At 34.9% G+C, this 15,000-nt stretch overlaps 2 protein-coding genes across 2 annotated transcripts in view; both read right to left on the bottom strand.

Moving 5' to 3' along the window:
• nell2a (neural EGFL like 2a) overlaps window positions 1-4,644 on the bottom strand; it is a 134,126-nt gene extending 129,482 nt beyond the window's left edge. The window contains 2 exon segments of the mRNA XM_056451817.1: window positions 3,296-3,424; window positions 4,481-4,644. Of these exon segments, the coding sequence (XP_056307792.1) occupies window positions 3,296-3,424; window positions 4,481-4,526 (175 nt within the window). The 5' untranslated portion in view covers window positions 4,527-4,644.
• Window positions 4,645-12,917: 8,273 nt separating this feature from the next.
• dbx2 (developing brain homeobox 2) overlaps window positions 12,918-15,000 on the bottom strand; it is a 9,409-nt gene continuing 7,326 nt past the window's right edge. Inside the window, exon 4 of the mRNA XM_056452094.1 lies at window positions 12,918-14,111. Coding sequence (XP_056308069.1) covers window positions 13,938-14,111 — 174 coding nt within the window. The 3' untranslated portion in view covers window positions 12,918-13,937. The remainder of the gene's footprint in view (window positions 14,112-15,000) is intronic.

Here is a 15,000-nt window from a genome sequence, read left to right as displayed (position 1 = left end):
AAACTATTGTAGGCAATATTGCTTTAAAGTACGGATTGGTTAAAGTGTAGTAGTAACATTAAAACTTTAAATTCTTTCCAACCCACTTGTAGTCAGTTTTAGTAAAAAAAATAACTGAGCCAGAATGTGGAAAATAATCTAGATTTTACATGTATTATGAGGGTTAAACAAGCTGCAAGGTCATTTTGAGCGAGAGAAAAGCATATATAAAGGCATGTAAAGCAACAGAATAATATTACACACCAGCAGAAGCCGGAGCCCAAACGCAAACCACACAAAACTCTCATCCAACCTTGCGACTTGTTGCATCAGAAGGCGCTGAGCAAACAGGTCATTATTTGTCAACAGCACAATCCACTGGAGATCAGCTTTACACAGGACTGATCTCATTATGCGGCCCTTTGTCTCCAGAGAGGCTCTCAATCGTCAGGGGCCCGCGCGGGTCCATTCATACACACCAACAGACGCTCCAGCAGCTGTCTAGAGCCGCCGCCTCACATGTTTCACACAAACTCTCTCAATATACATGATAAATACAGCAGAGAAATCTGAAGTTCCTTTAGTTAGCGTTGAATATAGGGCATTTCTGGTCATTCCTTTACTGACACAGCCCCAAAACAAACTTGCAACAAAAAATCAATGCCAAAAACAATACCGTTTTAGCATCTTAACTTACTGTTTAGTGTTTTTGTTTTCACGCAACGTCAAAACGCCACCTACTGGTCTGATAGAAATAAACAGGGATTTTAGAGCCATTTAGGGAGCCCCAATACAAACTTTAAACCTACTGACCTGGTAAAATAAATAAACACAAACTTTTAACAAACTTAGTGTTGACGTTTTGGAAAGCAACAAAGTTTTAGTATCTTTTAGTAGTTTTAGTAATGTTCTGTTTAGTGCAATCGCTCAAAATGTTGAAACGCCACCTACTGGCCTGGTAAAAAAATAAACAAATTTGGGGTCTGAAAACAAATGTTTGACAAAAAAACATTTTTTTTAAATCATTTTATTGTCTTAATTTACTGTTGAGGGTATTCATGCAAAGTCGAAACCCACCTACTACTCTAATATAAATAAAACAGAGATTTTAGAGGGTGGCCCAATTCAAACCTTTAACATACTGATCGGGTAAAAAAATACACTGTGGATCGGAAAACAAACTTTTAACAAACTCATAGTTGATGTTTTGGAAAGCAATGCATTTTTAGCATCTTAATTTACTGTTTAGACATAAATTAAAATGTCAAAACGCCACCTACTGGCCTGGTAAATAACCATTTTGAGGGGTCCAAAGACAAACTTTTAACAAAAAAACATTTTTTAAAACCATTTTAGCAGCTTAAATTACTGATTAGTGTTTTTGCGTCAAAGTTGAAACGCCACCTACTGCTCTGACATAGATAAAACAGGGATTTAGAGCCATTTAGGGGGCCTCAATACAAACTTTTAACCTACTGACCTGGTAAAAAAATAAAAATAAACACTAACTTTTAACAAACTCATAGTTGATATTTTGGAAAGCAATACCGTTTTAGCATCTTAATTTACTTTTTTGTATTTTCACAATGTTGAAATGCCACCTAGTCTGGTTTGATAAATAACTTCATGAATTGGAGCTCTAAAAACAAACATTTACTGAATTTTTTTTTAACCACTTTAGCATCTTAATTTACAGTTGAGTGTGCGCACGCAAAGTTGAAATGCCCCCTACATGTATGATAGAACCATTTTGGGGTCCCAATACAAACTTTTAACCTACTGACCTGGTAAAAAATAAAACTTTGTAGTTCTGAAAACAAACTTTTAAAAGTCATAGTTGACGTTTTAGAAATCAATAGCACTTTAGCACCTTCATTTATTTTTTGTATTTGCGCAAAGTTGAAATGCCACCTAGTGGTTTGGTTAAAAAAACTGATTGGGGGTCCAAAAACAAATATTTAACACTTTTATTAAACCATTTTAGCATCTTAATTTACTGTTTAGTGTTTTCATGCAAAGTCGAAACACCACCTACTAGTCTGATAAAAATAAAACAGGGATTATAGAGCTATTTTAGGGGGACCTAATACAAACTTTTAACCTACTGACCTGGTAAAAAACAAACTCATAGTTGATGTATTGAAAGCAATAAAGTATTAGCATCTTTAATTTACTGTTTTATGTATTTACTCAAAATGTGAAAATGCCACATACTGGCTTGGTATAAAAAAAAAATTTAAAATTGGGGGTCTGAAAACAAGTATTTATCCAAAAACTATTGTTTTCAAAACCGTTTTAGCTACTGGATTTACTGTTTAGTGTTTTTACGTCAAGTCATAGTGTTTTCAACTCAAAACACCCCCTACTAGTGTAATATAAATATTCAGGTATTTTAGAACCATTTTGGAGGCCCCAGTACAAACTTTTAACCCGATTAAAAAAACCTGGTTAAAAAAACCCTGGATTAAAAAAAATAATAATAATTTGAGGGTCCAAAAAAAATTTTAATAAACTCATACTTGATGTTTTGGAAAACATATCATTTTATGAAATAAAATATAATTTTAGCATCTTAATTTACTATGTAGTGTTTTCAGACAGTCGAAACGCCACCTACTAGTCTGATATAAATAAAACATGGATTTTAGAGCCATTTTAGGGGCCCCAATACAATTTTTTAACAAACTCATAGTTGACATTTTGGAAAACAATATAATTTTATCATCTTAATTTACTGTTTAGTTTTTTTGCATAAAGTCGAAACGCCACCTACTGGTCTGATATAAATATAAAGGATTTTAGTCATTTATTTTTGACTCGTTTAACACATAAATTCAAAGCAGGAGAGACAAAATATCATTGTGATAAAAGATCTTGTTTCTCAATATTTTGCTTTGTTTTCCAGTACAAATATTGAAACATTCGTAAATAAACTTGAGATGCAAAATTATTAAAGACATTAATGAAATAAATCTGAAATTTAAATGAATCTTAGCCTAAAACGAGGACAAGTATTCGCCAGATATATTTGTATGGTTTTCGCCAGATATATTTTAAGCACAAGCAAGTTATTTTCTGACACCACTGAAGATAATTGTCCTTGTTTAAAGCATAATCCCACGTAATTTATTAAATTTCTCTGACAAAAATAATCAATATTTTACCTCATTTTGCTTCTCGAACTGATTTAAGAATGCTTAGATATTTGTATAGCAAACAATCAAAAAAGCTAAGAAGAAGCACACTTTCATATGGAGCCATTTTCACCAAATTCAGGAAAACCCCATAATATTAAAAATCCTCCAGTTGGTTTTACCTTGAAACAGGAAGGCTCTGGTGTCGTCTAGGAAACCTTTGACCTGTGTGACCCCAGAAAATCCTTCTCCAGGACTGAACTCCTGAAACACTCCGATCCGAACAGCCGGATCCACTCCGAATGCAGACACTAAAACACACACACACAGTGTTAGAAACAGAAGAGCACACCACTTCACACACACACACACACACACACTTACAGAACCATGACTTACAACCTTTAAAATAAAGATTTTGGACACAAAAACTGGTGAAAATGCTAGTGTCCACATCAAATTACCTCTAAAATGTGTTTTTATCAACATTGAAACCATTAATGTGAAGTAAAAACTACTGTAGTGCAAAGGAAATGTCAAAATATGGTGAAATAATGTGTAGTATAACATATATTTAGGCTATGTGAAAATTAAACACTTATTCTGTGCTGTACATATTACATTATCAATATATTATATATATTTTAATAGAACTATAATAGAACGTAAAAATATATCCCGTTTAAATAGATATTTTACATATTTTTTAACTAATTAAATAATAATGTGCTAAATATGTGAAAAACGTCTTGCTGACAATGAATAAAATGATAAAATCTAGAGATTTGAAGGACAGTGGCTAAAAAAAATCAATTTCAGCTGAAAATGAAAGAGTATTTTGGTCAAATGCGATTAAACTGATTCTCTTAACATATCAGAAAATTATTATTGATCTAAATATGACTGACGAGAGTTTCTTACAAACAATCAAACTATTAATATATGACATTTCTAAAAAAAATCCCGGGACAAATAGACGGCTGTCATTATTTATATCACAAATATATAAATACATGCCACACATTCCAACGTCAATAAAAAATGTTCATTGAAAAAACACTCTTTGACCTTACACGTATATATATAATAAACCAACGACTTTTTACACGACTTTCATCGACTTTTCCCAGCATAATTCCTCCATATGTCCAGCTCTTTTTGTGTGTGAACTGATCGCAGTAGCTTAATAAACACATTATAACAAGATTCCCCTGACTAAAACAGACATTAGCGGATTCCGTCGCGTCAGAAAATACAGTTAGCATATTTGCTAGCCGTTTCTCAACGTAAATCTATCAACAGTGTCGCGATGCCGATCTTCATATTCTTGTGTAATGTTCAATATTGGTGTTTGTGCCTGTGTTTACCTGCTGCCCCGCACAATAATCCCACAAACAGCTGCATAAAAGCCATAATGGAGACGCGGTTATTCCATGATGAGGAGAAGAAAAAGAAGCTCCGCGGAGATGCAGATGCAGACACGGGCGAGCCTCATCCAGCCCTCGGTCCCTCTGGAGGAGCCGCACAGGTGGATCTGCGCATATACACTGCAGAAAGAGAGAGAGGGATGAAGAGAGAGAGATGGATGAAGAGAGAGAGAGAGAGAGAGAAGAAGAAGAAAAAGAAGAGAAAGATGAATAGATGGAGAGGGAGGACTAAAGAGAGATGGATGAAGAGAAGTATATGTATTATCTTTACCATTCAAATAGGTTTCTCAGTGATAGCGTTCATTCATTCGTTCATTTAATCAATCATTTGTTTCCTTTATTCATTCATTCATTCATTCATTCAATAATTTCTTCAGTTTTTTCATTCGTCCATTCAATCTGTAAATTTATTTATTCACTTACTCAGTCGGTCCATCATTAATTCATTCCTTTATTCATTTATACATACCTTCATTAATTCATTCATTAATTCAGTTCATGCATTCATTCATTCACTCCAATCATGTATTAGTTTTCAGATTCATTCATTCATATGTCCTTCATTCATTAATTTATTCAATCACTCCTTAATTCATACATTCATTTATTTAGTCCATTCATTTCTTTAATTCATTCATTTATTACTTAATTCATTGATTCAGTCCATTCATTTATTCATTTGTTGATGGAATCATTCATTCATTCATTCTGACCTTCATTTTTTGTTCATTTATTCATTCATTCTTTCCTTTCTTCATTCATTCAATTATTCGTTCCTCCATTTGTTAATTCTGTTCTCCATCATTCATTTTGTCCTCCATCCATCAATCCATTCATTCATTCATTCATTCAGTCCTTCATCCATTCATTCAGTCAGTCCATCATTTATTCATTCGTTCCTTTGTCCATTAATTCCTTCAATCATTCCCTGATTCATTCATTCATTCATTCATTCTGTCCTTCATTCCTTCAGTCAATTTATTAATTCGTTCATTCATTCATTCTGTCCTCTATCCTTCATTCATTCATTCATTCAGTCAATCCATCATTCATTCATTCATTCATTTGTTCTTTTATTAATTCATTCATACCTTTATTAATTCATTCAGTCTATGCATTTTTTCATTCGCTTCATTCACTTCATTCATTCATTCATTCATTCACTCTAACCTTCATTCATTTGTTTAGTTATTTGTTCATTCTTTCCTTTCTTCATTCATGCATTCAATAATTCCTTCCTTTCTTCATTCATTCATTCTGTCCTTCATCATTCATTCATTTTGCCCTCCATCATTCATTCATTCAGTCCTTCATTCATTCAGTCAGTCCACCGACCATTCATTTGTTCTTTATCCATTAATTCCTTCAATCATTCATTCATTCCTTCCTTCCTTCCTTCCTTCCTTCCTTCCTTCTTTTCTTCATTCATTCATTCATTCATTCTGTCCTTCATTCATTCATTCAGTCAGTCAGTCAGTCAGTCAGTCAATTCATTAATTCGTTCGTTCATTCATTCTGTCCTGCATCCTTCATTTATTCATTTATTCATTCATTCATTTAGTCAGTCAATCCATCATTCATTCATTTGTTCTTTTATTTATTTATTTATTCTTTCTTTCTTTCTTTCTTTCTTTGCCTTCTTCATTTATTCATTCATTCATACCTTTTTTAATTCATTCAGTCCATGCATTTATTCATTCACTCCATTCATTTATTTATTTACTGATTCATTCATTCAATGATTCATTCATTCAATCTGACCTCCATTCATTTGTTTATTTATTTGTTCATTCTTTCCTTTCTTCATTCATGCATTTAGTTATTCCTTCCTTTCTTCATTCATTCATTCATTCATTCATTCATTCATTCATTCTGTCCTTCATCATTCATTCAGTCAGTCAGTCAGTCAGTCCATCATTCATTCATTTGTTCCTTTATCCATTAATTCCTTCAATCATTCATTCATTCTGTCCTTCATTCATTCATTTGTTCTTTTATTCATTCATTCTTTCTTTCTTTCTTTAGTTTCTTCATTCATTCATTCATTCATTCATTCATACCTTTATTAATTCATTCAGTCCATGCATTTTTTCATTCACTCCATTCATTTATTTATTTACTGATTCATTCGTTCATTCATTCATTCATTCATTCATTCATTCGTTCATTCATTCTGACTTTCATTCATTTGTTTATTTATTTGTTCATTCTTTCCTTTCGTCATTCATGCATTCATTCATTCTGTCCTCCATCATTCATTCATTTTGCCCTCTATCCTTCATTCATTCATTCATTCATTCATTCATTCGTCCATTCAGTCCTTCATTCAGTCAGTCAGTCCATCATTCATTCATTTGTTCCTTTATCCATTAATTCCTTCCTTCCTTCATTCATTCATTCATTCCGTCCTTCATTCATTTGTTCCTTCATTCATTCATTCATTCATTCATTCATTTATTCATTCATTCATTCTGTCCTCCTTCATTCATTCATTCATTCATTTATTCATTTAATCGTTCATTCAGTCCTTCATTCATTCAGTCAACCATTCATTTATTTGTTCTTTTATTGATTCATTCATTCATTCAATAATTCCTTCCTTTCTTCCTTCATTGATTCATTTATTCATTCATTTAAAAAATTGGATGGAAATTTTACATGCAATCGGAATACATAAATCTTATTTGTTAGACCTAAATATATTTGAGTGGCCAGGTGAAGCTGCTCGTCTGAACACAGCTTTTGAGTTCATTTGTGTGTGTGTGTGTGTGTGTGTGACCCAGAAACGTCTCTTTCACACCAGCCCAGTTTAATCTTGCTCGTACAGTCCCAGTTCAGAGTCCCCGGTGAGCCGTTATGCTTATATATAATTGAGCTGTTGTTTTCTCTTTATGAAAATGCATCTGTGAGTGTAAAGCTGTGGTCATCGTCGCTCTTCTGTTTCATCCTGCATTGATTTCTTTCTCCTGTGGTCAGTTTTGAGGTTTTTCTTATTGAAATGAGAGGTCAAGCCGACACTGATCTTCACCATCACTATCAGTCTGGGATTTACTCACAATACCGCAGTTTCAGAGTAATTCACTGGAGTGCTGCAGTTTATATCGACAAAACAATAATACAAATAACTGTAATAATAAAAAATGTGCCAGGAAAAATGAGGTGCCAGTAGTGAAACAAATACTAAAATTACATTTAATAAGTAAATTTATGGTGACACAGTGGCTCAGTGGTTAGTACTGTTGCCTCAAAGCAAGAAGGTCAGAGGGCATTTCTGTGTGGAGTTTGCATGTTCTCCTCATGTTGGCGTGGGTTTCCTCCGGGTGCTCCGGTTTCCCCCACAGTCCAAACACATGCGCTATAGGGGAATTAAATAAATTCGCTGTAGTGAATGTGTGTGAGTGTGAATGAGAGTGTAAGGGTGTTTCCCAGTACTGGGTTTGGGCTGGAAGGGCATCCGCTTTGTAAAACATACGTTGAAATAGTTGACGGTTCATTCCACTGTGGTGACCCCTGATAAATTAAGGGATTAAGCCGAAGGAAAATAATTGATAAAAAAAATTGCTTAATGGATTTGATATTATTGTTAATGTTCTACTCTAATAATTCATAAATATTTAAAACTAGACACTTAATTTACTACAGTATTTACAATTTAATTAAACTATTAGATTTTTTAATGTATATGCATAATATGTCATTTGTCATTTTTTTAATTTTAAATATGCATACATTTTCAATTTTAAAGTGGTTTATTTTAGTATTGTAATATATAAATAAAGTAATGAAAAAGAATTATAATACACACACACACACATATATATAAATATAATTAATGCAAATATTGCTCAAATATGTAATTATAACCTCATTAATATAACTGATAATTGTGTTTTATTGTAAGTATTCTACAAATAAATATATTATGATTACTCTACCGTATATATTTAGCAAAAATATATAAATTGTGGAAATTTTTTACAGTTTTAAAATAACTTTTTTCTTTATTAAACAGTTACATTTTGATTATTTCACTGATTTAAAGCTGGAATTTAATTAAGTTTTTAATTAAATTTTTTTTCAATTTAATTTAACTCAATTTAGTTTAATCAATCAATTAATTTGATTTAATTTAAATTCAATTTATAATTCAATTTAATTTATTCCAGCTTTAAATCAATGAATTTAATTTAATTTTTTTATTCAATTTTTAATTCAATTTAATTTTGTTCCAGCTTTAAGTCAATTAATTTAATGTTATTTAATTTTTAATTCCATTTTTAAATTCCATTTTAATTTAATTTAATTTAATTTAATTTAATTTAATTTAATTTAATTTAATTTAATTTAATTTAATTTAATTTAATTTAATTTAATTTAATTTTATTTAATTTAATTTACATTAATTTAATTTAATTTAATTTAATTTTTTCCCACTTGTGTTTTCTCCTCTGACTGTGGTTTTTACACAAGGATTGTGGTTAGTAAATCAGGCCACTTGTTTCTCTCAGACCTGATTTTGACACTGGAGGGATCTGGACTACTCTTATTCTTAACAAGACGAGGGCTCTCAGAAACTGACCCAGTAAATCAAGCGGTCAAGCTGTGTTTTGGCTCTGCTGACCCATTCGGCGGCTCTGAATGGCCGGTCAGTCTCATCTAAGAAGCCATTATGGATCTAGCGGCCATTATGGATCCTGTGTTTCTCCATAAGGCCTTCAGCGCTAATCCCAGCAGATCCCGCAATAAAGGAGGAACATCGGGTCTCCAATATCAGCTCAACAATAATACGTCAGGACATCTCACAGTCCGGCCTCAATATTCCTGCCCTGTCTGTCTGAGAGAGGAAAAAACACTTCTGAGGAGAAACAAGAAACGGATTGAGGTTATCAGCGGGGTCAGATTCAAATGTAGACTCTGAGTGGTTGCTAGGATGTTGCTAGGTGGTTATTAATTAATTTTGAGTGGTTCTGGGGTGCCGTAAGTGGTTCTATGTGTGTCTTGAATGGTTGCTAGTGGTTCCAAATTTGTTCTGAGATGTTGCTATGGCGCTGCTAGGTGTTTCCAAGCGTGTTTAGAGTGGTTGCTGGTGTGTTACTACTGAGTGGTTTCTAGGGTGTTGCCAGTTGGTTGTGCATTTGTTTTGAGATGTTGCTATGGTGTTGCTAGGTGCTTCCAAATGTGTTTTGAGTGGTTGCTGGGTGGTTGCTAGGGTGTTCACAGATGGTTGTACATTTGCTTTGAGATGTTGCTAGGTGATTTCAAATGTGTTTTGAGTGGTTGCTAGTGTGTTACTACTGAGTGGTTGCTGGGGTGTTCCCATATGGTTGTACATTTGTTTTGAGATGTTGCTATGGTGTTGCTAGGTGCTTCCAAATGTGTTTTACATGGTGGTTAATGTGTTACTATTGAGGGGTTGCTGGGTGGTTTCTGGGGTTTTCCCATATGGTTGTACATTTGTTTTCAGTTGTTGCTATGGTGTTGCTTTGTGGTTTCAAATGGGTCTTGAGTGGTTGCTAGTGTGTTACTACTGAGTTGTTGCTAGGTTGTTGCCAGATGGTTGTACATTTGTTTTGAGATGTTGCTACGGTGATGCTAGGTGGTTCCAAATGTGTTTTACATAGTGGTTAATGTGTTACTATTGAGTGGTTGCTGGGTGGTTGCTAGGGTGTTCCCATATGGTTGTACATTAGTTTTGAGTCGTTGCTATGGTGTTGCTATGTGGTTCCAAATGGGTCTTCAGTGGTTGCTAGTGTGTTTTTACTGAGTGGTTGCTGGTTGGTTGCTAGGGTGTTCCCAGATTGTTGTAAATTTGTTTTGAATTGTTGCTATGGTGTTGGTACGTGGTTCCAAATCTCTTTTGAGTGGTTGCTAGTGTTATTATTGAGTGGTTGCTAGGGTGTTGCCAGATTGTTGTACATTTGTTTTGAATTGTTGCTATGGTGTTGGTACGTGGTTCCAAATCTCTTTTGAGTGGTTGCTAGTGTTATTATTGAGTGGTTGCTTGGGTGTTGCCAGATTGTTGTACATTTGATTTGAGATGTTGCTAGGGTGTTGCTAGGTGGTTCCAAATGTGTTTTGAGTGGTTGCTAGTGTGTTACCGTGTGGATGTGGTTCCAAATGTGTTAAAAGTGGTTGCTGAATGGTTTCTATTGTGTTGCTATGCAGTTCCAAATATGTTTTGAGAAGTTGCTATGGTGTTGCTAGGTGGTTCCAAATGTGTTTTGGTGGTTTCTAGGATGTTCCCATGTAGTTCCAATGTGTTTTAACTGGTTGCTATGATGTTACTATGTGGTAGCAAAAATATTTAGAGTGGTTCAAGGGTGTAGGTTTCAGTTGTGTTTTGAGCTATTGATTGGTAGTTGCCAGGGTGTTGCTATGTGGTTCCAAATATGTTTTGAATGGCTCTAGGTTGTTGCTCCTGTAAAGGTTTTGAGTTGTGCCAGTGGTATTGCTACATTGTTGCAAATATTTTTGGCTGGTTGCTTTGTGGCTTAAAGGGTGTTGCTAGGTAGATTCAAATTGATTAAGACATGTTGCTAGGGTGTTGCTATGTGGTTACAAACATGTTTTGATTAGTTAATTCTGTGTGACTCTAGGGTGTTCTTGCTGTAAGTGGTTCCATGTGTTTTTAAAACAGTTGTCAGTGGTCCAAATTTGTTCTGAAATGTTGATATGCCCCCCAAACCACCCACCCCCCACCCCCATGCATGGCCCTGGCTGGATGGTTGCAAGGGTGTTGCTAGGTGGTTTCAAAAGAATTTTGACATTTCTAGGGTGTTGCTATGTAATTTCAAAAGTTCCAAAAGGGTTATTATTCAGTTTCCATGTTATTGCTTGGTGGTTGCTAGATGCTGCGAATATATTTAGTATGATTTCCAAGGTGTGATTAATTAATGGAGTAGTAATAGTTATTTATGTACAGTGTGTGCTAGGGGCGCCGCTGGGGGGGGGGGGGGTGTAGTTAGGACGTTTCTAAGGGCCCATGTTGTTTCAGAGTAATAACAGTGTAGCAGGTAGCAGTGTTTGTGCATGTATGTGTGTGCGTACGCATGTGTGGACAGTGCAGCAGTGAAGTGTATGTGTGTGTGTGTGTGTGTGTGTGTCCATCAGTTATTGATGTTGTGGCTGATGGGACTGAAGCTCATGAAACACAATAATACTGTCGTCTTCACAGCACGTCATTTTCTAAAGTGCCACCAGAAAAAAAGAACTCATTCAAACACAATCTGAAGCCTTTTCCAGACAACAGCCGCCTCTCGAGACCCTTGAGCAATAACAACAGACGCACACAGTTAGAACGGAGGAAAAAATGCCCCAGTTTTCCCATATTTGTGTTATTGAAAGTGAAGAAACAACAGCTCAGCACCAGATATGTGTTGTGTGAGGTGCAGCAACGAGTTTCTCAGATTGTTTTCACACATTCTGACCACACAGAGCCTTGTGTTCAGCATCTGAGTCAACAAAACACAAGAAAATGAGTTTAAAACTGCATAATCCTCATAAAATTGTCAACATATTACTGTACATTAATAAGTTAGCATGCCATTTTCTTAAAGCAGTGTAATGATCTTTAATAATCTTTCTGAAAATCTAGAAATGTCAGAAAAAATAATTAAATTAATAAAACAACAAATAAAATGAACATGAATAAATTAAAAGGTAAATAAATAAAATTTTGATGAATTTGTCATATAATTTAAAGGATAAGTATTATTTTATGTGCTCAAAACGATGTAAAAAACTTGTAAGACTATGGTATTTTGCTGAGTTTATATAATTTATTGCTAAAGACTGACCTCTAGTGGCAGAAAACTGAAACGCGCTTGAGTTTCACTAATCTGTGAGTTATGATTTATTATCTTATCATGATGACTTTTGTCATTTTTGTTTAATTTTTATTGCTATAGAATATTTTTGACTGTTTTATGTATTTTTATGCTATTTTTGTGACTTAATATATCTTAATTTGGACATTTTTGTTTCAAATTATAACTTAATGTCGGGATTTTGATATTTAATGCTATAATTATGACTTAACATTTAATAATATAAAATTTTATATCTTATTTTATTATAATATCTTATTTTTTATGTCATGTGCAAAAAAAATGTAGAAATATTATAGATTTGGATACAAAAATTGTATTAAAATGTGTTTTTATTTAAAAAGCAAACATCCTCATCTAAACATATCGCAAAATTTACAATGTACACGTAATGAATGCTTAAAAATAAAATGCATGTTAATACAAGTATAATTCCAATCATCAGGTCAGCTAATTTAGTTCATTATTCACATTTTGCAGATTTAAGGCATATTTTTGCATTAAATTTTTATGAAATTTGACACATAAAGAGCTCATAATAAAACAAAAAATACTTCTCGGGAAAAATGCACATTTACTATTTACATTTTGGTAACACTTTATAATCATTTCATCCATTTGTTCATATTGGTTAACATGTAATGAGATATACTTGTGCAGTATTTAATAATCTTCTCACTGTAAATAACAATCCTTCAGTGTTAACATTAAAAAAGTGCCTGATGAATACAGATATTGGCTCTCAATAGAGTCGACTCTGAATCGTCTTGAGTCATTATATGTTTGAATCTTTTGACTGCTTGCGTCAACACGATCAAAGTAGCTCATTTGCATAATCTCCGCCTCATATACTCTCTGAAATGTGCATTTCAGACTTGACCATCTGACCAATCAGAGCAGAGTTGGCTTATGGAAGGGGGAGTGGCTTACAGACATTGATTTCTGAATTGATTCAAACGAATCAAATTCAGTGCGAAATGATTCTAATAGGCGACCCGATGGCTGAGTGGTTAGCACTGTGGTCTCACAGCAAGAAGGTCGCTAATTTAAGTCCCGGCTGAGTCAGTTGGCATTTCTGTGTGGAGTTTGCATGTTCTTCCCATGTTGGCGTGGGTTTCCAGGTGCTCCTGTTTCCCCCACAGTCCAAACACATGCGCTATAGGGGAACTGATTAATTAAATTGGCCGTAGTGTATGAGTGTGAGTGTGAATGAGTGTGTATGAGTGTTTCCCAGTACTGGTTTGCAGCTGGAAGGGCATCCGATGTGTAAAACATATGCTGGAATAGTTGGCGGTTCATTCCGCTGTGGGGACCCCGATGAATAAGGGACTAAGCTGAAGGAAAATGACTGATTCTGATATAATAAACACACACACTACTGAAATGACAATGTTTTCTTCCATTAAATGAATTTCCACCTGTTTGTAGGAGCCTCAACACAACATTAGGACACGTTTATACACTATAAATGACCTGCTCTTATAGAAATAGCACCTTATTATTATTATAATGTGTTTCCATTCAACCTTTTGAGAGATATTGCATGTTGAGAATGAACAATCTCTTCTGGATCATCTGTGTATGTGTGTGTGAGTGTGTTTGCTCTGCGCTGGCGTGTGTGTGTCGTCTGCAGGTTCAGATTGACTCCAGTCCATCAGTTTCTCCATGCGTGTGTGTGCGTTGCTGATCTCCTTCTCTCTGGAGTTTCTCCACTTCATCCTGCGGTTCTGGAACCAGATCTTCACCTGCCGACACAAGAAACGCATTCAGGAAACTGCACCGCAAGATGTAAACACAACGGTGATGTTCATCTTAACGGTGGCGCAGTGGGTAGCACTGTCGCCTCACAGCAAGAAGGTCGCTGGTTCGAGCCTCAGCAGGGTCAGTTGGTGTTTCAGTGTGGAGTTTGCATGTTCTCCCCGTGTTGGTGTGGGTTTCCTCCGGGTGCTCCGGTTTCCCCCACAGTCCAAACACATGCACTGTAGGGGAACTGATTAACTAAACTGGCCGTAGTGTATGAGTGTGAATGAGTGTGTATGGGTGTTTCCCAGTGTTGGGTTGCAGCTGGAAGGACATCCGCTGCATAAAACATATGCCAGATAAGTTGGCGGTTCATTCCGCTGTGGCGACCCCTGATTAATAAAGGGACTAAGCTGAAAAGAAAATGAATGAATGAATGAATGTTCATCTTAAAGGGGTCCTATTATATCTTTTCATACACGATGTAAAGTGCGTCTCTGGTGTCTCCAGAGTGTGTGTGTTTCAGTTTGAGCTGAGAATAACACACAGATAATGTCCTCCAGCTCTCTGAAACGGACCCTTTCAGGCTTTGATCCTAACTGTGGTGTTTTGGTGACTGTCGCTTTAAATGCAAATGAGATTGGGCTCTATTCAGAAGAGGGCGGAGCTACAGACGGCTGTGTGTCAGCATAGTGGCAGATTCAAAACCGCACTCTTTTAATAATATTGAGATGTTTTCGTTTGGTGAACTGTGTGTGAACAATATCTCATGTGAAATATCTTACTCAGGATATTCATGTTTGTTAAGGTTATTCCCATCTGAGGAGAATCTTCAAGGGGTGTGTAAACTTTCGAGCACAACTGTATATGTGCAGTGTGTGTGCTTGTGTGTGT

Source organism: Danio aesculapii, chromosome 25 (genome assembly GCF_903798145.1).
Source record: "Danio aesculapii chromosome 25, fDanAes4.1, whole genome shotgun sequence".
Classification (NCBI taxonomy): domain Eukaryota; kingdom Metazoa; phylum Chordata; class Actinopteri; order Cypriniformes; family Danionidae; genus Danio; species Danio aesculapii.
Note: the sequence above shows the minus strand (reverse complement) of the source record. Positions and strands in the feature narration are given on the sequence as shown.